At 44.1% G+C, this 24583-nt stretch overlaps 1 protein-coding gene across 13 annotated transcripts in view; it reads left to right on the top strand.

Moving 5' to 3' along the window:
• Positions 1 to 24583, top strand: part of TNS1 (tensin 1) — a 389915-nt gene that overhangs the window by 312703 nt on the left and 52629 nt on the right. For 10 of the 13 annotated variants that reach the window (XM_048486278.1, XM_048486276.1, XM_048486275.1 and 7 more), the window contains 2 exons: positions 6463 to 8199; positions 16166 to 16252. In XM_048486278.1, the coding sequence (XP_048342235.1) occupies positions 6463 to 8199; positions 16166 to 16252 (1824 nt within the window). The remainder of the gene's footprint in view (positions 1 to 6462; positions 8200 to 16165; positions 16253 to 24583) is intronic. The other 3 variants (XM_048486279.1, XM_048486277.1, XM_048486280.1) reach the window with 1 other exon arrangement.

Genomic DNA, 24583 nt, shown 5'->3' with positions numbered 1-24583 from the left:
TGGAGAGGAAATGGTTTATTATCTAGTGCCTCCCTCTTGCTGTCTGAATCAATGCAGATAGCTTGAGCTACCTCTTTTCTTTCATATCCCTGCGGTATCAAATACTTCTGACAGCTCTGGCAGCTGGGTCAATAAACAAATGGGTGTATCTCCTCTTTCTCCTTGATTGAACAGCTCTGCTGGCACTGATTCCCACAGGGGAGGAGATGGACAAGAAGGGCACCTGTTACTATTAGGCTGGGCATCACAACAGAATCTTGTCATGTAGCTTTAAAAAGAATGCTCCTTGCACAACCAGGAAATGCTCACTGAGTATGTGTGAAAGAGAAATGGTTTTTTTTCATATGCTGACTGTTAAGTGGTACATAGATGTTGTCGCCTTTGGTTGCTGTTTATAAGGTGCTACTGGACTCAAATCTAGCCCTTTTTCTGGTATATGATATAGCAATGCTAGTGCTGGTCTCCTGTGAAAGGGCTTGTAGAAATAATAACAGAATTGCCTGTAGAGAGCAAAACTGGATATCTTGGAAGCTTGAAAGAACTGGCTGTTGAGATCTGAAATCTGTAGCTTTCATATCAGTCCCGTTAGAAGAGGATCCCCATGTTACTGTTTCTCCAAAGCCTAGCACAGATAGTCCAGGAAAGGAAAAAGTCACATCAACGTTGTTTCCTATTGCCACTAAGTAGGATAAGCTGGAGAAACACAGTGGCAGTCTGATCCACAGGAAACATCACTTTTCCACACTTTATGGTCCAGGTGGCACATCAAGAATAAGTCAGAGAATGACAGCTTCTGTGGCTATTTAACAATGGTCAAAGTGTGGGGACAGAGCACCACAACTACTTTCATCCCTAAAAAGGAACTCTGCCCATGACAGTTGAGCTGTCCTATCTAGACAAGGATTTCCTGCCTACTACTGTCATTACTGTGTCTTACGGTACCACCACCAGAGGAGTACAGGGCAGTATAGGTTCTATATAAATTCTGGGCAGCTTCAAGAATCTGAACCCTTCCTTTGGTGGATTATCTAAACTGTTCCTGTCTGAAAATTGGGGAAAAGATTCATCTCTGTGCTCCTTAATCCCCCCCCCCCAATGTTACCCATGGTCCCTTGAAATAGAGTAAAGCCCAAACATAATATAGGACTGTGGTGGCGAACCTTTGGCACTCCAGATGTTATTGACTACAATTCCCATCAGCCCCTGCCAGCATGGTCAATTGGTCATTCTGGCAGGGGCTGATGGGAATTGTAGTCCATAACATCTGGAGTGCCAAAGGTTCGCCACCACTGATATAGGACTTTTTCTGGCTGTATTTTCCATTAAAAACTCATCTTTGAATATTGGCAGCAAGATTATTTGGAGAGGGGTTCTGCTATTATCAGCAGGCAGTTCTAGATACATTAACTAATTAGAGATGATGCTGTTTTCTCCCCTTGTCCTTATTTTGTAGTCACTGGTCTGTACCACCTGCCTCTGTACTCTACTCTCCATAGTAGCAACACGAAAACATCTGGTTACATATACAAAGGCCACAGTTCATATTTATCCACAGAGAATAGCTTACCAAACAACAAGAGAGGCTGAACTTGGCTGAAGGAGGAAGCCAGAACTCTGAAGAGCTTAAAGGGAAGAGGGAAGAACTGTAGCAATCTTTCTCCTTCAGTACATCTTGTGGTTTCCCCACAAAGTTACCAGTTGAGTTGAGGCCTGTGTGTGGCTGGCCAGCCCTTGGGAAGAATGTTGAAGCTTTGTCCCATCTTTTTAAAGCAAAGTGGGAAGCATGCCACAAACCGGCAGCCTGAACTACAAATAGCCTTTGTGAGAAGGGTCAGCATAGAGAATCATGGAGTTGCTTGCTGAAAGAGGCCAGAAGGGATTGGCAAGACCTTGGGTATTAGGTTATATAAAACTCTGGGAGGTAGATATTTCAGAGAAACATCTTTATAATGGTGTGTATAATTTGCCTAAATCCAAAATGCATTTAGAGTAACACAGTTAGAGTAACACAGTTACTCTAAATGCATTTTGGATGGGCAGTAATTGTATGCTAGTTATCCTTGATTGCTAGCTGAGAAAAGATTGTGCATACCCATTTGCTGTGGCACATTCTGTACTCATGTTTTGGATGGGTACTGCTATCTCTCATAGTCTGTTTCTTTGTGATTGATCTTTGTGTACACAATCAAACATACAATGAGATTTTGCTCTGAGAATATATGCAGCTGATGGGCCCTTTCTGCACGGGCCAATAATCTCGGGTTAAGGGCGGGATAAAACCTGGATTGGGGGGGAACTTCACATGGATCTCGCTCCTAACATAAGTCCACTCTGAATCCCCACCCCCCAGGGTGTTTCAAGATTTGTGCAATTCTTTTGTTTTTAACATGCCTCGCAGCCACGGCCAAGGAAACAGCCCCGGGTGGGAGGCACGTTACGTGGCTGCACTTTTTTTTTTACCTCCCAGTTCCCACCTGCGGAGCCATGCAGGAACTTCTGGCATCCGCAAGGCTCTGGGGGTATATGTGTGCCTGCCTGCATAGCTGCACATTGGTGGGAGGTAGGTTAAAAAAAGATGCACCACCATGCGAAGGTGCATTGGTGACCCACATTAGCTTCAGGGGCGCTTACACGGAGGCACGTGAATGGCCCGGGGCTGCACTGGACTCATGCGCCCTGTCTGCACCCCACTTTGTTTTGGCCATGCGGAAAGGGCCATGGTGGTTACACTTAGTTAATGTATGCTGCTCCATGTATATGTGTACACATATGCATAGATAAATATATTGTATATGCTTTGGGACCCATGTATATGCACTAGTTAGGAATTGCTGTACCTTCCGCCCACTGCCATGAAAGGGGTAGGGTACCTTATTCATTAAATACAAACATTTCTTAGCTACATGAATATGTGTCCTATCCATGGTTGCTGATTCAGTGGGTTTGTGTATGTGCGTTTGCATCATGCCTACTCGATGTTGTGTGGGAAAGAAACTTAGTGCCCTGCTGGTTTGGGCTGTGAGGCAATTCCGGAAGTGCTTGCTGCCTGTAGATAGGAGCTTTCTGACTCTATACTCTTCCATTAGCCCATCTTCCATTCCTGAGTCAATCCTTGGCCCATTGCCAGAGAGAAGTCATTTTTCCCCTAAATAAGAGCATTCCATATTGCAGTGTTTTCTGTTCCAGGAAATTTCATAGGGGACCTGGAAAAAGAAGCAGAAAATGTCTGGGTAAACAAGTCCCCACCCTGCAAGAGAACTGGAGATTGCTGCAATCAGAAACCCAGATTTCTTCATAAACTTTTCAAACAAATATAGAAGCCCTAAAAAAAATTAGAGCTCCATTCAAACATATTAAAATCTCCCTTTGTTTCTCCAACAGTCCTGCATCCTCAGTTGCATAGGGGAAAGTAACATGTGAGCTAAAGGAGTTATACAGTTTCTTGGTGGCAATTCATGAAAACATGAAAGTTTTTTTAACAAAACAGCCATGCTGATGTGAATTGCTGTCAAATTCTGATTTCAAATTTTAATTTATTATAAATCAGTTAAATAGGATGAGGGTAATGTGCTGCAGAATTTGAGAGAAGACTGAAGATCTGAACATATTACTTTCTTGTCATGCAAGCTGTGACCAAAATCAGCAACAAATGAGTCCTTATATGTTTCTGGTTGTCTCTGTTGCTGTGAGAAATAGACAGAATTTAATTGAACAGAAATCTTAGGCCAGTCTATGGAGGTCTGCTCATCTGAAAAAAATGTTATGGTGAGCTATAGCTTAGATCCTGTTTTGCACAGTAAAGAGCAAATACCGCTTTGAGTTTGTTTCATTTAGGGCTATTTCTAATGTTTAACCCATTAACACCTTCTTAGACAAAAATATGCTTTAAGGGGTGGCAATATTTCCTACATACATCCAGATATTCATGGTTTGTGCAGTTATCCATAGCTGTTGTCTCTCCTGTTTGGCACCATTTTCCCCTATATCTTGTAGTTTCCTGCCTGAAGTGGTCCCAGCCAATTGAAGACCTTGTAGAGAAATGGCTATATGAAGTCAATCTTCCCTTCACTGAATGGATTTGGATTGGCTGGGGAATGGGAGAAATTTAGCCACCATGAAAAATTCAGATGTGGAATGAAAGTATATTCAAAGTAGCTGGAAACCACTAGTTTTAACTGAAACCACTATGTGAACCCAGAGTTTCATTTAGTGGAATGAGTCTATAGCACTCTTCCACTCTTTCTGGGCTCCTGGATTAATTGCTGTAGAATTCTGCATACTACTGCTTGTCACTAGAGCTTTCTCAGCATAATGAGGTACAGAATGGCCACTGGCCTTCCTCATCATGAAAGCTTCTGTACTATGGGAGGATTCTGCTGCAATACAGAATATTGAACTGCATCAAAATTACTTAAGTTGTGATTTACCAAGGTTTATACACTGTCCATGTTTGTTTGGACTGCCAAATACTTGCCTCTGGGGTGTGCATTCGGAAATGCCAACTCCCCCTCTATATTTTTCTGGCTTTTTCTGGTCCAATTTACCCTAGGCTCTATCTTGAGACAGAGCCACCAAATTTGCAGTGTAGCTTCAGGTGACTCTCTTTAGAAGAACCTCTCCTTATGCGAACCCCCAGGTTTAGTGAAGATTGGGTCGGGGGGCAATTTTATAAACCTGCATTGTTTTCTCCATTTGGGGTTCCATATCCGTCTTGACGTAACCTTCACCAAACCCGGGGGTTTGTGTAAGCAGAGACATCAGCAGATATGCAGAAATTTTGGTGCCTCTATCTTGAAAAGACAGCTTTCCCCCACAGCCCCATAAAGACTCACCACTGACACAACATTGAGCTATGTCAGAGCTGACAGTCACAGACAGAAAAATTTTCCAGCAGAAGGAAACTATGGTAAATCTTTGTAGGGCTCTGAGGGATGGGTTTTTTGAGGTGGAGGCACCAAATTTGGAAACAATGAAGAATGGGTGGGGACATCCTCTTTGGGGGCCCATAAAATTGGATCCCTGATACAAACTTTACCAAACTTGGGTGGAATGTTCTTCTAAGAAGAGTCACCTGAAGCTGTGTTGTAAATTTGTGACTCTACCTCAAAAAAATTGCTCCAAAGCCCCACAAAGATTTTCCTTGGGGTTTAATAAACTTGAACATTTTGGATAATCAAAAAAGAAAAAGCTGGATAAAAGGCCATATTGTTATAAGGCAGTGATGGCGAACCTATGGCACGGGTGCCCGAGGTGGCACTCAGAGCCCTCTCTGTGGGCACGCACAGAGTTCATCATGTGGGAAGGAATCACTCCCCCCCCACACACACACACACATCTAGGCTGGCCTGGGCCACTGGGCTCAATTATTAGCATTAAACCTAAGACCCAGTTTTGGAGAAGCAATGTAGGTAACCCTGTTAAGCGCTGTTAAACCCACTGATTTTCATGCAAAGAACTAAAGTGCAATCCTTTATCTGGGAGTAAACTCGGTTGCTGGCAATGGGGCTTGCTTCTGAGTAAACCCTCCTAGGGTCCTGATTCACCCATTGGAAGAGTTGCATGGTTGCTTCAAAGCAAAACTACAACTACGACCAAGCTTACTCCCGAGTAATGTACGCCTCGAAGGCAATGTACGCCTCGGAGTAATGTACGCCTTGGAGGTTTTTTCTAAACTAAAACCTCAGTATTCAGGTTAAATTGCCGTGTTGGCACTTTGCGATAAATAAGTGGGCTTTGGGTTGCAGTTTGGGCACTCGGTCTTGAAAAGGTTCACCATCACTGTTATAAGGATTTAGCTTTTGGGGGGGGAGGGGTCCAAAATTGGTGTCTATGAAACCTAAATCCACCCCACCCCCCGCCCCAAATAGTGCACAACCTACTTCCATCCTTTTGGATTTGCAATTGCTAGCAATCTGCACAGACTTTCTAAGCCCCTAATGGACTGCTTTTGATTTAGTAGGTCACATGTTTTACAGACCTGAATTAGATTAACCTTTATTCCTTTGTGACCTCACACATATGTGATCTTACAACTTCTTCCAGCTTGTTTGCTATTTCCAAAAGAGGTTTCATTTCTTCCTGGATCAGTTCAGGTACATTTCCTGCAAAGCATCTAATGGTTCTCATCACAATAAAAAAGAAAATAACTGGTAAATTGTTTTGCTTCAGTAGCCATTGCCACTTCTCTGGCTGTCACCAGGTCCTGTGGGAATGGAACTTGGTAGGGGCTGTTTTTCCCTTGGAGAGACACTGTGGCGTCTCTTGTCTGCAATGACCTGAAGGGCACATGAAGTGATAGTGCTTGGCAGCTGCTTGGCAGAGTCATAGTGTCCCTTCCCATCATAGCTAAATGGAAATAAACATCCCAGGAACCATTTGTGTCTTAATAAGAGCTTTTAGCTTTTACAGCATTGTCGGCTAAGTATTGATTTTCTTGTCTTTCTTCTCTCCTGTTCCATACAGAGGTTGGGCACACACAAGGACCTCTGGATGGGAGCCTATATGCTAAGGTGAAAAAGAAAGACTCACTCCACGGCAGCACTGGCGCTGTCAACACCAATCGCATTACACTCTCAGCAGCCCCTAATCATATCGAACACACACTCTCCGTCAGCAGCGATTCGGGCAACTCCACTGCTTCCACCAAGACTGACAAGACTGATGAACAGGCAGTACCTGCAGTCCCCAGCAGCAGTGGAGGAAACAATCCTATTTTGACCCCTGAGGAGAAGCGGGAGCTTGAGAGCTTGCTCAGTGGTTTTGGTTTGGAAAACGAAGCTACCATGCACAACCACAACCCCAGCGGAGGAGCGGTCGTGACCTCCACTGGACGCCATGTTGTACCTGCTCAGGTGCATGTTAATGGGGAAGCTGCAAGCTTGGTAGCTGAGAGGGAAACAGACATTTTGGATGATGAGTTGCCCATCCAGGATGGGCACAGTGTGGGCAGTCTGGGCACTCTCTCATCTTTTGATGGCACCACCAACACTAGTGACATGGGCTATCATGAGGCCCCTCGGATGGCGAGTCTCTCCTCTTTACCCAATGGTTCATCCAATTTCAATGGTATAGACAAACTGCATGATTCAGAGACAGTTATTAATGGTGGCTACCCTTACAACAATCAGAATACCTTGCGGAGCATGATGGGGCGTCACCCTCAGGATCCATATGGTCACATTCGACCTTCAATGTCTGCCCAGGAAAACTTGGCAGACTATTACCAGCATGGTTTTCCAACTCCTGGCTGGCTACAACCCCAGTCACTAGCATCTACCCAGCAATATCCCTATGGCTATGACCCAAATAGCATATATCGTTCCCAAACCTTTCCCACAGCTACCACTGAGATCCCTCAACTTCCTCAAGCACCTGCACGGAGCATGAGTAGTCGAGAAGCTGTACAGAGGGGACTGAACTCATGGCAGCAGCAAAGTGGAAGCAGACCACCATCCCGTCCACAAGATGGTGCCCTAGAAAGCCTAAGCCCCAGTGTCTCAAGTTCAAGCCCTCAGCCTAGCCCCTTACAAACAGCACCACCCCAAAGCATCAGTATCCCCGAATTCCCCAGATTGGCATCCCAGAAGGAAATAGAGCAGTCAATTGAGGCCCTCAACATGCTTATGCTTGACCTGGACCCCTCTGTCTCTATGATGCAAAAATCTCAGAGTGTTCCAGTAGCCTGTAGAAATGACAGGCCATGCCCAATGGCTCTCTCCATGTCTGCCCAGCCTGTGACTGGTCCTCAAGTGGTGCAACCAAGGTCTACCAATGCTTTTGGCCCTATTCCAGGAAGCCCTACAAACATTTCCACTGACATCATTGTGCCCCAGCTCCCTGAACCTGCACCTAAAGCTCCTCCCAGAAGACTGCTGCTCCAAAATACTGGAGAGCAGGAATATCCGGCACAGGATTACAGGGAGCCCTACTTGCCCTATGCCTATCAGAACCAACAGCCAAGTGTAATACAAGCAGGGAGTTATGGTCAAGCTGTGGAAAGTCCTCCTACATCTCCCAGGTCTCATGTGATGGCATACAAGCTCATGGAAGGGCAGCATCCCCTGCTTACATCCCCTGTATCCCCAACAATGGTGGAAGCCCAAATACCAGCAAAAGATGCAGAAAATAATGGAGAACTTTCTCAGCCCTCAGAGGAAGAACCTTTGCACCTTGAAGGGCTGGTGGCCCATAGGGTAGCAGGTAGGAACCTTTACTTTCTATTTCTTATGAGTCTCAGATCTCTATCCCTAGACATGAATCACAGAGGTCGTACTTTCCAAAATTATCTGTCTTTGGGTACAGTCCACTCAGAAAAGACAGCATACAGCTAGCGAAAGGAGCATAATGATGATTATATCTGGTAATTACACAGAGTTTTTAATTGCAAAGCTCCTCACAATGTTCTGGATCTCAAAGCTCCTCAGAATGTTCATGATCTCATCCAGGCAGCAGTGCCAAGTTAAATCTTCTAGCACACCTCTTAGGCCACAGATAGTAGGCAGAGGGGAGAATCACTAGGTTCTGGAAGAAGGAGAATTACAGCAAGAAAACCCAAGCTTGAGCCTGACAGTGCAAACGTCAACAGAACTTCACCTTCCAAAGTCCACTAAAATCAGTAGATTTTGGAGGGTGTAACTCTGTTTAGGATTGCCCCTTTAGTAACTGTGGCATTCCAAAGTGTATCTGGATGTTCATGAACTTGGGAGGTAAGCCCATCGAGGAAGCACATTCACAGATTCGCCATATTTTATTTAGATGTACTGGTTGCTCTTTTGGATGCAGGCTCATCCTGTGTTGGAGAGACACTGTGGCGAAGCCCATCCTGTGTTGTTGACAGCAGAGCCTAGCTGTGTGTTAGGTCTCGGACCTTAAGCCAACAAATGGACTCTGAGGTTTTGATCAGTAGCATTTATTGAGCAGGCATCGAAGCACCACACTTGAAAAGCCAGTGGCATTCACAGTCCCCTTTATGCCCAATGCAGGCCCCCCTCCTGTTTTCCCAAGAAGTTGTAAAAAACAGTCTTTGGAGCTAAGGCGTCCCAAGGTTGCAAGCAGTAGTGGAGAGCCACCTGGCTCCCTGCCCCAAGAGATAACGGAGTTCACTCTTTTCTAATGGAACTGGTATGTCAGGGGAAAGCCTAGTTATCTACAAAGCATGTGAAGCCATAAAGAAAGATCAAGGAAAGAATGCCCCAGATGGCAGTAGTTACATATAGCAGCATTGCTTTGTTTTTCTAAGCAGTTACAGCAGCATTTTTAGCAGCTTTGGTTTGTTTTTCTAAGCAGTTACTTTGAGTTAGGAATGCATTTCAATCACATAGATCCGTGGTGGCGAACCTTTGGCACTCCAGATGTTATGGACTACAATTCCCAACAGCCCCTGCCAGCATGGCCAATTGGCCTTGCTGGAAGGGGCTGATGGGAATTGTAGTCCATAACATCTGGAGTGCCAAAGGTTCGCCACCACTGACATAGATACTATCCCCCTGACACTGTGAAGATCACTTATTAGTTGGAAATAAATGACTTCACTAATCAACCTCCTTCCTAAAGCATTTTTCATTTTTTAAAAGGGGATGGTAGCAAACGTACATTTAAATGGATAAATGTACATAGGACACTTCTAAAAACAGGTCATCCTTCAGAATCATATAGTGAGGGGCAAAGGATTAGTATTTGGTTTGTTACCTGCTGTGTCTATCAAAATGCATCCTGAAAGAAGACCTCAGATTAAAAAAAATAAACCACAGTAAGTCCTGATAGTTTCTTAGTTCTCAAAGAGACAAAGGGAGGAGGTATCATTGGCAAATGTAGCCATAGCTGGGAGCAAGGAAATTACAAAATCCTTTTCAGCTGTCATAGATATGACCATTGCTTTGAGCTAAGGGTGCTCAAGTTTCAGGTGTCTCTGGAGGTCAGGGCCACTGTTAGTAGGAGAACAAACAAATGGCAAAAGAGACACTTGCAATTCTCCTGAAACCAAGCAGAGGCATGAATCCAGTGACAGGTACAGAAAAGAACTTGCATATTGTTATGATACACTGTATCCACACTTGTACAAATATATATATATTGAAATTATAGGTGTACAACCTTTCTCTCACACTGGAAGAAGACCTATGTACACTTGTACCAGGGGCGTAACGAGGCAGCCCTGGGCAAACTGTAGCCCTGGGCAAAACCTGAGTTGGATGCCCCCCCCCCCCATGGGTGGCCACTCCACCACGACCAAATTTCTTTTTGCACCAGGACATTGGTGCCTGTAGGGGGTGCATTTTTAGACATATCAGCACCAAAATTTTGAGCATATCATCAGGAGACTGTCCTTATGCTACTCCCCAAGTTTGGTGAGGTTTGGTTCAAGGAGTCCAAAGTTATGGACTCCCAAAGGGGGTGCCCCTATCCTCCATTGTTTCCAATGGGAGTAATAGGAGATGGGGGCTACAATTTTGAGGGTCCATAACTTTGGCCCCCCTGAACCAAACTGCACCAAACTGGGGGGGGGGTGCCATCATCTCCAGATGATACCCTGAAATTTTGGTGCCGATAAATCCAAAAATGCACCCCCTGCAGGAACATCCTAGAAATTTGCCCAAGAATCTTTGTTCTGCATTGAGTTTTCTGCATTGCTGTCAATGGGGGTTGCAGGCTGGGAGGGGCACATTTCTGAAGGCACAGTCTCAAAACTTTCAGGGTCTCATCAGGAGACTGCCCTAATGATACCCCCCAAATGTGGTGCAATTTGGTTCAGGGGGGCCAAAGTTATGGACCCTCAAAACTGTAGCCCCCATCTCCTATTAGCTCCCATTGCAAACAATGGAGGATAGGGGCACCCCCTTTGGGAGTCCATAACTTTGGACTCCCTGAACCAAACCTCACCAAACTTGGGGGGTAGCATAAGGACAGTCTCCTGGTGATACGCTGAAATTTCGGTGCTGCTAGCCTAAAAACCGTGCCCCCTGCAGGCCAAAAATGGAAAACCACTAAAATACCCCAAAACGAACCCAGCATTTTGATGCCCCCCCACAAGGTGATGCCCTGGGCAGCTGCCCACCTTGCCCAATGGGCATTATGCCAGTGACTTGTACACAGTTCTGTTCTATCCAATAATATACTATAAGGCATACTTTCCTATACAAATATAGGCACAACTCATGCAGTTCTGTACCTATTCTGATACAAATATGCTCAAATGCTGCGAAGTGTCTCTCATATTCTGCATCCTTCTCCCACCTCATATTTACATCCATTACACCCATAAAGCATATGTTCAAGTACACACAGATCTTGAAGTAGGAACTGAGTCACTTCTCCAGGAAAATGAATGTGATAGTGAACCTCTAAGCCCTTTGGGGATCGGGCGGTATAAAAATCGAAGAAATAAATAAATAAATAAATAAATAAAATAAGCATTAAAGATTTCCAAGAGCTGATCAGAAGGGTAGTATTGTTATCTTGAGGATAAAGAGCTATGTTGAAGAGGAAAAGTTCAAACAGCCTTGCCATCCATCTTCTTGCTGGGGTGGGCATTCGGTATATCTGATAGGGAAAAAAATATATCTTGCCAGTATTTTCTAGGGTTTTTCCTCCCTCAAAAAAGGGAGCCAAATAAGCAGATTCTGAAAAATGCTGAATTATTTTGGCATATTTTGTCCCTTTGCCTTAAAGAAAACCCCTGTCCCCCCTCCCTTGCTTTCTGCTGGCAGTTGAATGCTGAAGCCAGGAGTTTGGGCGTGGGGTGCACAGTTCAGTGCTGGGCTCAGCCTGGTCCGCAGTTTAAAGCTAGACTAGGGGTAGGGAACCTTTAACACTCAAAGAGCCATTTGGACCCGTTTTCCACGGGAAAAGAAAACACTTGGAGCTGCAAATAATTTTTGATATTTAAAATAAAGATAACACTATATATATTGGGGGGTTTTTTTACCTTTTACTCCACTCATTCTGAGAAGCGCATGGATGCGCCCGCCCTGCTGCCTGCAGGGCGGGCAAAGATGGGGCCAGCGGCTCGGCTCGTGGAGCCACAGTGCAAGGGCAGAAGAGCCGCATGCGGCTCTCAAGCCACAGGTTCCCTACCCCTGAGCTAGACCTAGCCAGGTGGAGCTTCAGAGGTAGAGCCAGCAATGTAAAGCTGGATCCAGCCAGGCCGAGCCCACAGTTAAATGCTGGGCTTGGCCTGGCCAAACCCAGCATTTAATTGTCTGCTTCCAAACTCCATGTGGGTCTGCAGCCTCGGAGATAGACATGGAATTCAGAGGCAGGCGTATTTTGGGGGTTTGGGTTTAACAACTCCAGAATCTTCTCTGTTTGACAGTCATGCCAGCATAACACTGTGGATTCTTCAAGACGTCTAAAACACAAGAACGAAGGCTGGTACAAACTTCAGTGGCATTTAAGCAGTTCACAGTATAATTCTGAGCAGAGTCAACAAATTTAGAGAAGTCAACAAATTTAGAGAAGCATAACTCTGATTATGATTGAACTGCTTACCTGATGTAGAACTGGAGCCTTTATAAACCAAAAATGGAAAAATGGTAGGGTAGACAAAACACTTATGTTCTACTATTAGTGTTGCATACTGTAGTCTCCTGACTCTTGTGTGAAGACTGCATCAGGCACATGGGAGATCCATGTATTTACACACATACATGGACTTCTTAATGTCAACAGTGCCTGCTTACACACATACAGTGGACTTCTTAATGTCAACAGTGCCTGCTTTGGAGAAATATGGCAGTCATGCAAAGTTGTTATAGAGGCCCCTTACCTGTGATCTTCGTGCACCAGTAATCTCAGAGACTGTTGTGTCCCGAATCCCAGGGGAAGAATAGTTGGCCCAAATGTATGAACACAAGTCAACCCTCTGCATTTCCAGGTGTTACTGGGTATCCCATGATCACAATGCAGGTGCCAAAGGAGGAGGAGGGTGGAAGGAATGAAACTTCTCCCACTGCCTGGGATAAAGTAGGGTTCAGCATGTAATTTACAATGCATGCTACTATAAACTGCCTGTTTGTTCCAAGCAGATAATGTGTGGAATCTCACAGATCATCATCTTCTCTGGTTCTCGCTGTCATGAGAACTCTCATTTCCTGCTGCAGCAGAGTGGGGACAGGATTATAACGACTAGGGCAGAAGACTTCTAGGATTCACTTCTCTGAGAATAAACTAATCATCCCAACTACTGCAATTTGTGCCTGGCTCAAGAGACCCCAAATCCTGAAATGGGAGCCCGAAGATGTCATTCCATGACTGTACTTCTGCCTGTCCTCCAGTGTCAACCCACTGGAATTCCTATACAAGCATTAGAATTCCTATATAAGAAGTAAAGCTCTGATGGATCACAAAGCTCTTAGCTATGTATATGTCCCCTGTTGCTAGATAGGAAAGAACCCAGCTGTCTGAGGAAATCTAAAATCACCAAATAGCCAAGGTGGATTAAAACTAGCTAGACAATATTCATCCTGAAACCAGATTTTATGTTTTAAGAGACTCCCTGAATTATAGATCACTATTTATAGAATTATAGATGACTATTTATAGAATTATAGATCACTATTTATAGAATTGTAGACTCCCTGAATTATAGATCAATAATTATAGATCATGGGGTGAGTTCCCCCATATCAAATTGGGTTGCCTATTATGGGTACTATGATCAAGCACTTTTAACAAGCTCACCTTGTATTGTGAGTTCTTCATGGTCTTACAATATAAATTAAGATTTTGTACATGCACAGAATATTCTGTTAATTTAAATCTATTTTATGCTCTAGTTCACAGGTGTCAAACTCACGGCCCTCCAGATGTTATGGACTACAGTTCCCATCATCTGGCAGGGGATGATGGGAACTGTAGTCCATAACATCTGGAGGGCCGTGAGTTTGACACCTATGCTAGTTAATGCCACTAGTTGTAGTTCATATACTGCTAAGCAAATACACCAAATGATGACTTTATGACTCCATAGAAATATGAACAAGCTCAGGGATGCTTTGGAGCCTCAGGAAGGTCAAGTAGCTGTGCAGACCCTGAACTTGTTAGCTAATCATTGGGAAGCTTGTAAGCTTAACAGCTTTTTATTATTTTTTTCTATTATTCCCAATCCCTCACAGCTTTCTCTCTTATCATGAAACAAAAGAACTTTACTGCAAAAATGTTTCATCAAGATCTAATTTTTAAATCCCTCAAATCATGGGACCTTTCAAGCCTAAGGTCTTGTTCAGGGAACTATGGAATAGAAATAACCATCACATTATCTTGCCACCTGAAGCATATATTTGTACGTAGCAGCTACTTAAAACACATACGTGCCACTTGTACAAAGTTGATAGTTAGGAAAGGCATTTCATATGGGTGTGGGTAGAAACTTCCGACATTGTCAAGAAGTAGCCATGTTTAAGTTCCTGTTAAAAATAATTACTAATGAAATGTATTTGTAACCAAAAAATGAAGAATGGGTGTATAAATATGAGAGAAATTCATTATTGAAATAATTCTTAAAATCGTTCTAGTGATTGAGAAGAGTATGACTATCTGATTGGGCCAATGACCTAAGCATGAGTCCTGAGCCTTCACTGGAGTGAGGAGCCATGAAGTGGGCCAGGTTTCAGTGGCCTTAGTGGGCTAAGGATGGGGCATGCCTGTCCATGAGCTGTCCATAGCCACATGCCTGTCCATGAGCTGCCTGCAACTCAGTGACAGAAAGACACACTGTCAGCTGTACCTGGGGGAAGTTGATCAATGGGAACCAATGTGTGACTCAGCCTGGGAGGGGCATGGTTTTAGGACCACTGGAAAGCTCTGACTGTCCAAAGAAGGCTTCTTGGCAATAACAAGGGCCAGGGCAAAAGGGAGCGAAGGAGAGGAGAAAGCTGGGGAGATGAAAAAGGCTCAAACTCCGTGGAGGGAGTAGAATAAACAGGAAGGAAAAGAAAAGAGGGAGAAGCATAAGTGGCTGAGACACGCCGTAAGGGAGATAGCAGTAACCATGACCTGGTGAAGATAACCATGAATCTTCCATTCTGAACCACCCTTAAAAATAAATGTGAATTGTAACAGCCCTTAACCTCAAGTGTGTGTCATTCATGGATGGTGGATTCAACATGGTCCTCCATGCAAGGTGTCAACAAAGAGGTAGGACAATGGCCAGAAAGAATGAGAGCCTGGGAATTTTTTCTAGAACAAGAGATCCAGTATGGAATGGCAGTTAGACTACTGGACAAGGGCTGGAGAGAGTTTAGGTTCAAATCCTATTCTGCTATGATTTCAGTCACCTGCCCCACAGAAATGTTGTGAGGTTAAGGCAGAAATGATGGGACCATGTATATATACTTATGTGCCCTTTTTAAATTTTGTTCTTGTATTTAACTATCGTAAGTTTTCAAGAAGAGTGCAATATTTTTTTAATTACCACAAATTAATACAGGAAAATTTGCATGCCTGGAATAGGTAATATTGTAGTGAGAAATGGAGCACTGAACAGAATAGATGTCTATAACATTTCCTTATGTCGTTTTTTGTATCAGATTTGCACTGAGACAGAGAGATTCATTCTTCTGTTGCAATGAATTTACCCACCCCCTTTCACTGTGGGAGAGTGACAAAATGTCATGTTGGGTACATTGCTAAATTTATTCCATGCCCAAACCTATTCACTGCCTGTAACACATTTTGGTCCTTGACACTCTTACAATATTCATCTTCTACAGTCAATAGAAAGTTAATTAATGACGATCTTCAGTAATTTTCATATTGATGGTGCAGAAATGCAATATAGGGTTGATAATGATGATCACTTATGACATAGCGAGGCCTAGCTCCTCCTGAAGCCAAAGGAAGTCAGGCACCTTCATGACATTTTTACCTCAGAAACCTTATTTCTGAGACTACTTGTGCATCCAGAGCCACATGTGAATGAGCTGTTAATTGGTTCACTGGTTTCTTCACAGGATGATTTTTGCACATCCTTACCACAGTGTCTCTAAGTCTAGATAAATTTCCAACTAATATTTTTTCTTGTTTTCCCTCCCTTTTTTTCCTTTGTATGTTGTGATGTTTGTCCTGCCTCTGACCCTTCCCTCTCTCTTTTACTCTCCATGATGGATTTTGTTTCATCCTTGGTTGACCTTCTCCTCTACTCTTACCTATCCCGTCTCCCCCCTGTCAGAGTACAACGCCAAACTCCGGGACATCCGGAAGAGCATGAAAAGCCCCCATCCTCCTCTTCACCGACAGCGATCCTTCTCCTTTTCTGGTTTGTTTTGTTGCTTCTTTTTCTTCTTTTGTTCCTGCCTGCTTTGGATTTCCTGCATGGTTGTTGATTACTTGGCTACAGCATGGGCACTAGTGCAGGGAGATGAGATGGGATTTGTTTCCACCCAGTGAAAGTAGAAGAATGGGGATATTTAGAATCCTTTGCAAGAGTGGCACTGGAGAGATCTTGGGAAAAAAAAATTTTGAGAAGGGAAAGTTTGGAGAACTCAACTTCTGCTTGATCCTGACAGCAATTGTGGGTCCTTCCTTCAGAATGGCAGATATACATTTCACTGGATACATTCTCCAGGAATTCTTAGATGTATCTGAGTCAGGATTTGTGCCTAACAGGACTGGATTCTAAGTACAGCCTCTTTCTAACCCTTATTTTTACCATCATTTGTCCTTCTTTTCCATCCTCCCTTTGCAGTGTGTCTAATGAACTTGGTGGATTCATTTGCTGTGGTTGATGTTCATCAGTGGTGGGTAGCCAGAAATCCGCGTGCAAAAAGGAGAGGGGATGCTTTAAATTCAGTGCATACCACATTCACTGCTGCTTTGTTTGTTGTTGGTGCTGGGTTAGTGTCTTCATAAATGCCAGATGGGAGGGGATGCATGAGGCAGGTACTAAAGTTCAGGAATGGGATGGTAAGTTGCTCTAAAGCTTGGCCACATGACAAGGTTTATTTAGAGGCTGTGTGTGTTCTACAAGCATCTTGCGGGTTTCTACTTCAGGTCTTTTCCACTGTGTGCTGCAGCATTGTCAGGGATCAGTACATTGGCTTCCTGGTTCTGCATGGCTAGCAGAAAGCAGTGAGCAAGTGGTTGTGTAAATTGTTGGGACCTTACTCAACGGAGCAGGTTGATTTGGAGAAAGGAGCCTTCAAATGGACTTCAAAACTGTGGCTGCTCCCCAGTCTTCCATCACTTGATGCGTGCGGAACTTCTGTTGGTGAAGCCAGAAGCCTCTGAGAGAAGGTGTCAGCAATGGACCGAAGTTTTCACTGTGGAACTTCTTATTCAACAAAGGATGATGGGATACTTTGGTGGAGAGGGAAGGGGAGTCTCTTTTGTTGGTGTCTTATAGTGCAGTCTGAAGCAAAGTTACCCCCCCCTCTAAAATCCATTGAAGTCACTAGGCTTTAAAAGTAACTCTCTTGGATTGTACTTGTCAGCCAATCATATAATGACAGCCATTTTCTCACTGGTGTTACAACTGCTACTGAATGGCTAATGTGTGGCATCTCTGTTTCTCATAAAGAAAGGCATGTCATTATAAGAGATGCATTCCATGCCAAGCAGAGGATATGTTGTATTTTCCAGCTGCCTTCTTTAAAATGTAATTTGTTACCTTATCAAATTTGCTGAGTTTTGATTGACTTGAAGATTGGTCTCCATCCATCCTTTCCTCTACCCAGATCTTAGGTAGAATATCACATAGACTCCTATCTGCCTCTTAGATTTGCTCCAGGATCAATGCCACATCAGGATAACTGGTCAGTTTGGCCTTTGGAATGGTAGGCCTACAGCTGTCAATGTTAACAGGGTGGAATGTTCATGCCTTTACATGTCACTCTAGAAAACATGGACCGGCTATGTCTGCTATTTCAGTCCTTTGGGGGCACTGGGCTTAAAGAAGAATAACTCTTCTTAGGATGAGATCAGTAAGTTAGCCGTTTCCGCCGCGGCGGAACGGCTGGAGTCCGTGCTTCAGCGCCGACCTGAAAGGCGCTGGAACCGTCACGGACGGTCGAGACAGGCAGCGGTAGCGCCGGCGCCGCCGCGACCGGCTTGTCCCTGGGCCTCCGGCATGTCGCCGACGCCTGGGGACACGCCCCAGCCCTCGCGTGCCTGCTCGGCGGCGCAGGGGCGGAAGCGTGTCCCCAGGCCTCAGCGCCGCTGGAGGCCCAGGGACAAGGTGAGTGCCAGGTCGGGAGGCCGTGAAGCCGCTGCCGCTCGCCGGCAGCGGCTTCACGGCGGCGTATTCCAAAAAGAACGCTTCTTAGCGTTCTCGGAATATGCCGGCTGTGGGCCAGCCGGGCGGCGGGGGGCGGCGCGGCTGCGCTGCAGCTGCGCCGCCCGTGCGAATGGCAGCCTGGAGACGGCGTTTTTACCGTCTCCAGGCCGTCATTTTCCGCCCGTGCGGAAATGGCCTTACTTTCCAAGCCCTTGATAAAACTGTATTTCATCCTAAGACAACACCGAAGCTGTGTAAGTCAGATTAAATTGTAGGTTTCAGGCTGATACTGTTTTAAATCTGAGTTGAAAAAAATCCCTCATAAAATAAAGGAGAAAATATTTTTTCTGCCAGGATTGTAAAAGCATTCAAATTGGAAAGTTTTTTTCAGTTCTAGTCAAGTATTTCTTTATATTTAGAATATCAGGAGACTGGTAGTTGTTCCCTCGTTGGCCTGGTTGGACCTCTCCCCCCACCAAAAAAAGTCTGAAAAAATCTTAAAACAGTAAGGAGGATCCAGAAAAATTGGGATAACAAAAAATTTGAATCCAAAATTACCAATTTTATTTTTGGAGGGTAACAATCCCAGATGACAGCCTTGCCCTTGTATTAACGTTGCCCTGGGTGTAAATCCGTCAATATTCCATCAGGCATAGAACTATATTAAAGAAGAGTATTTTCCTCTGGGGACATGTGTGGGTTTGTGAATTAGGCCCCTGTGTTCTCATTTTGTTGTGAACAATAATTCTTTGAATTGTCTTTGAGAGAGAAGGAGTAGCTATTGGCATCTCTTCCAGAATGAGAAAGAGAGAGGGTTTTGTTACAGATACTGCCTATTTGCATGCATGGAAAGAAACTGGAAAATATAATGTGCTGAGATCTGGGGAGTCAAGTAATCTAAAATATAATTACTCAGTCATAACTACTGGCTAAATTGAACCTTCATGTCCAAAGGCAGTTCCTAGGCCATAAACAATAAAGAAGGAGAATGACGTACCCTGCTTGTGAACATCCAGGAAGTGTCCAACCAACCTCTATTGGAAAGAAGCTGTTGGACTACTTGGATTCTCTAAGCAACAGTAGATTTGCATTTGTTTGCAGCAAAATGGAACAAAATTGGTTAAGTAACACGTTTTGCCTGGAGCGTGTCATCTTTGATCATTATAGTATGCAAACTTTTAAGGAAACAGAATGTTCAGGAAGAACAACAGTATGCATGATTTGCAGTTATAAGATTGATCCCCTCTCAAAAAAGGAAAATTAATGTAATATTTTGGATGTCCCAACCAAAATATCACAAAATAGAGTGTATGCATGTGCCATCAAATTGCAACCTATATAAACAGTGGTGCATTTGCCTAGGGACAGGGGGTACCCTCTGTCCCCGGGCACCACTGATCTGGTCACCGGGGGGGATCACCCCCCCCCATGTGACCAGGAAGACAGGAAGGCAGCAGGAAGTCCTGCTGCCTTGTCATCTTCTGGTGCCCTTGGCCCCACCCAGGAAGCCAGAGGACCCCCCCCCCTCAAGCCTCACCCCCCCTCCTGGCAGCCAGCTCCCCCCAAGCCCCGCTCCCCTCCCAGCTGCTGGCTCCGAGCTGGCAGCCTGCAGTCCCTTCTGCCCTCCCCTCTGGTGAGGACAGAAGCAACAGGAAGGCCCTGTTCTGGGGCCTTTGCTTTTATAAGCTTGGGGGTGTGGCACCATTTCCCCCTGGTACACCTCTGAATATGGGTACCCAGCAAGGGGTTCTGAAGACAAATGAAATACATGGGTAGTTTTTCCATTGCCTTCTGCTACAGAGTCTTCCTTGTGGTTTCCCACTGACCCTGTTTAGCCTCCAAGATCTGACAAGACCAGTCTATACTGTCCTGCCATCCCTCCCTCCACGAAATAATAGGGATATGGATTTCCACAGTTATGTCCCATGTAGAGCTCATTGTCTCTTCTTTTGGGGGGGATTCAGTTCAAAGAGCTTCCATCAAAGTTTGTGAGTTTTGACAGAGCTGCATGCCGAGATTGGCCACCTTTCTGGGATTTCTATTTAAAGTACAGAAAAACAGAACTCAGAAGGGAGCTAGTCTGAAACCATTTCCAAGAGGCCAGCTTGAGACAGAGTTTAGATTAGTGTACTTCTGAGATCTCAAACAAAAGTCAGGCATTTATAAATGGTTCTCTAAAAACTTGACTTATTTCTGAAGGTTCTGAGACTTGCTCTTTAGAGGCTAGTGAAAGGTGGGAAGTATGTGTTTCTGAGCTCTGAAACACAATGGAAACTTAGTGTCTAAATGTCTGAATTTTGTCTCTGGTCTTCTCCAAATGCTTGGATCACTTCTGAAAACTCAGACTGCACACCTCTGAGTTTTGAGAAATAGTTCTCTAAATGCTTGGATCATTTCTGGGATCAGAGAAATCTCCAAATGCCATGATTAATTGTCAGCCCCTGACTTGTTGGAGTCCTCATCAGACATGCCTTGGGATGGGATTCAGTCTAATGAAACATCCAAGGGAGTTGGCACCTCACTTTGATAGTGAAATCCAATCTGATTGAATTTTGAATCCTCTCTACAGAATAAGTGCAAGCTTTCCAGTTTCGTCCAACTGTTGATTAAACTGGATGTTAACAAAAAGAAGGGACAGTTTCATGGCATGATGGGCAAAGTTCAAAATTAAAGAGTTTTAAAAATGGTAGCCAGACTTATATAGGTTTTGTAGGCTTGGTGTTAAGTATAAAACAGATTTCAAGATGCGCCACATTTTGTAAATAAAAAATCCAAAATAAATCTAATCTTTCCCTAAATGTTTTCAAAAATCCCTTGTAAGGCAGAGAGAGTCAGAAGAATGTTGTAGTTGCTTTCATTTGCTGGGTTGGAGGGGGGCTGGGAATGTTTGGTTAGCCCTAATGGAAAGATATTCTGTTGTTGTTGCCTTTGGAATTTTTCTATAGACTGCCTTCCCTCTGGATATAAAATAGAAAGAGCAAAGTTGTTGACTTCTTAAAGGAAACAGTTTTGGTAACAGCATTGTTATTTGTGTTGCAAACTGCTTTGTTTTTTGTGAGTGAATGTATCTTTTTATCAGCCAAAGCCACCTGGGGACAAGTATTTATCTAATGGCTTCACCTTCCTGACCCAAAACAGCTTACCTCACTCTTCTGACCTAAATTTTATCCTTACAACCTGTGAGGTAGATGCAAATGAAAGTATATGACTGCTCCAAGGTAACACATCAGGCTTCCATTAGCAGATTGGGGGTTTGAACCTAGTTTTCCAGATTCTAGTCTGACACTCCAACCCCTACACTACAACCATGGCTCTACAGTGCTATCTTTACAGTTCCTCTTAAAACTGTCTCTTCTCGTGATGCTACATATTTATTGCTGAAAGACAATCTAGGAGCAAACTATTGTGGTTAAAGAATCATAACGAAGGTGATAGAAGGTGGTGACCTTCCTCTGAAGTCCAGGATACAGCAACTGAGCAACCCATTAATAAATACAGCAGGAAAGGACAGAGTTGCAGAGACCGCTTACTCTTGACACTTGTGCTACTCTTTGCTACTTCCAGTTTAGAATCAGACCATCCTGAGCTGAGGCGTCACCAATCTTGGCTCTGAAACACTGATTCCCTTTTTCCTCTCCACTCCACCCTCTTCAGTGGCAGAGAAAACAAACCCTATAAAACCCAGAAGAACTGAAAAGGTTTCTCACAATGAGGCAAGAGAAAGGCACTGAAGCATTGCGCAGGAAACATTTCAAATGCGCCAACAACAGCGATACAGTAACAGCAGCCACTCTTCTTGGTGTGGGAGTCTAGGGGAATGCACTTCGTCAGAGGGTAACAGCTTCATTTCGGCCTTTCCCTGCACACATTAGTGAAATAGTTCTGATTTTTTGTTCCCATTGTAGTGGGCACTGACCCTTTTCCATGGCTCATTGCTTCCAAATGAGTTTCTTATTCTTCACTGAGGCTGCAGTTTTCTGATTCTCTATTTCCCCCTGCTTTTCCCTGTCTTGCAAAAGAACAGAGAAATAGTTGTGCCCTCTTTCAACTTCTGCTGTCACTGAAAGCCAATGCCTTGACTTAACATCATGCTGATTATGTTCAGAGTTCAATTTGCAGTTGCAAATAGCTTGGGTTGACCTCCGGATTTGTGCCAGCAGTCGCAGACTTTGTCTTCGATATGAAGAGAGGTTTTTGAAAGAAGATCATCGTCCATTCATTTCTTATTGATACCAAATTATGTAAATAAATAAAAATGGCAGCGTCCTCATTTCAAAATGCATCTGCAAGGAGGGAGGTCTGTACAATTTGAAAATCGGAATAGCAATCCAGGTTTTTTCCCCCAGCAGCATCTTACAGATCCAGATTTTGATGCTTCTCACTGATGTCCGCCAGCTCCATATACATTTTTAATACATGATATTTGACCATTCAAATTATTTGTACTGGTTTAAAACGGGACAGTTCTAGTAGAAAATAGAGGTGGTCACTCATTTTTGAGGAGAAATCTGTCGCTGCTTTATTTAATGGATGTTGCATGTGCTGCTTGAAATCTATGCTTTCTCAGTCAATGGGTTTTCCTTTTGTCTGGATGTTGCATTTTGGTTGCTTCTGTTGCTATGGATTTGAACTCCCTCCTTTTTCTTTCTCCAAGTGAGCGTCTACATTGAGCGGCTGGGAGCCCAACCCAAAATCTCTGTGTTCTTTCTTTTTGTCCTTCTCTCAGCTGTGAAAGGTAATGCTCTCTGCAGCTGAAAAAATGACATAGCTGTTTCTAATCAAGGAGAGATCCAGCTTCTTCAAGGGACTTGAAAGCCACTTAAAAGTCTCCAATAATTCTGTAAACTTTTAATAGGATGTCTCCCAAGGTGTCGCCTTCTTGACAGCAAGTGCCTTGAAAAGAAATCTTGCAAATGCATTATATGAGGAAGGCATTCCTTGGCACTTGCATAACTGGAGAGAAGGGAGTTGCAATGGGATCCAGACTTACATCTCTTTTCCCTTGTACATGCTGAAGTGAGGTAAATTCAAATGTAGTTTCTAGAAACATAGAAGAATTTGCTGAACGAAGTCTTTCCCTTCAGTGTGCAAAATTGATGTCTTTAAGCTTTGATTTCTTCCCCAATCAATCCCTTATAACAAACATTGTCTCTTAGCTTCAAAGCTGATGGCTAATGCCTTGCTAGCTCTGAGTGCATGCATTTCCCTGGCACTGCTATTTATGGCACAGCTGCAAAGCTCATTTGAATTGTTGCAGTTTCTATTCCTAGCAACCAGGTCTCCATATTAACAAAACCAAATAATGCTGTGAGGTTTCCTATTCCCTGTGGTTGTGTGCCCACCTTGAGTCTCCTTTCTGACCTGGGCTAAGACACCTGTTCCTCCTCCTGCCCTCAGGTTATCTTACTCTCTATCTCTCTCTTATTGTGTTTTCCCCACCAGATTTTCCCCACAGATCCTCCTCAGCCAGCTGTGGAAACTTCCTTTTTATAGAGCCCTGTAGCTTCTCCCCCACCTAGCTCCAGATCCAATCCCTTCTCCCAGACTCCTCCCTAGAGTGAATGAGTTAAGGCAGCACCTACCACCCCTTCTCCATCTGCCTGTTATCTGTCCTTGGGCTGCCTTATCATGCTCCCACTTAGAACTAGGGCCCTTTCAGCCCATCCTTCTGCCACCTCTGACCTGACCTCCAACTCCTGTCCCCCCTCCTGGTCCCTCACCATCCTCCTGGTTACCATCAAACCTCCAAGAGCCTTTGACCTCTTTTTGGCCTCTGCTACTTCCTGTGGTCTCATCCAGTGTTCATCTAACCATCTCTGGGTTTCCAAGTGGCAAGCTGCCAATGAAGTCATGCAGATCCCCTCTTTACCCTTTTCTTTCTTCAACATTTTTGAAGCAGTGAAAAGAGGGGCTGACGAAGCACTCTCAATTAGACTTTCACAATAAACTTGGACATAAGAATCTTAAAGAATTGTAGTTTCTGAGGGCTTTTGGATCCATAAGATCCCAGAATCTCTGGCAAACTACATTGTCCTTGGATCATGGCACCTCCAATGCAGTTGTAATGTTTCAATACTTAGTGGAAGCTGTTGTAATAATTTTTCTGACCTCCACACTCACTGCCAGAGAAGGTTTGACAGGTATGTGAGAGGAGGGAAATGGCAGGCTTATGTGCAAGTGCTCTGAACCCAAACTTCAGGGAGATTTAGGCTTAGCTTATCACTTTCTCTTACCTCCATAAATCCGGGGATTTTTTATGTTTTTAAAATATGATCTAAAAATATATATTTTTAGTTGCAACCTCCAGACAGATTATTTTTAAAACAACAACACTGCTAGCAGATAACCATCTACAAAGGTTTTCCATATGTCTAA

Source organism: Sphaerodactylus townsendi, linkage group LG02 (assembly GCF_021028975.2).
Source record: "Sphaerodactylus townsendi isolate TG3544 linkage group LG02, MPM_Stown_v2.3, whole genome shotgun sequence".
Taxonomy (NCBI): Eukaryota; Metazoa; Chordata; class Lepidosauria; order Squamata; family Sphaerodactylidae; genus Sphaerodactylus; species Sphaerodactylus townsendi.
Note: the sequence above shows the minus strand (reverse complement) of the source record. Positions and strands in the feature narration are given on the sequence as shown.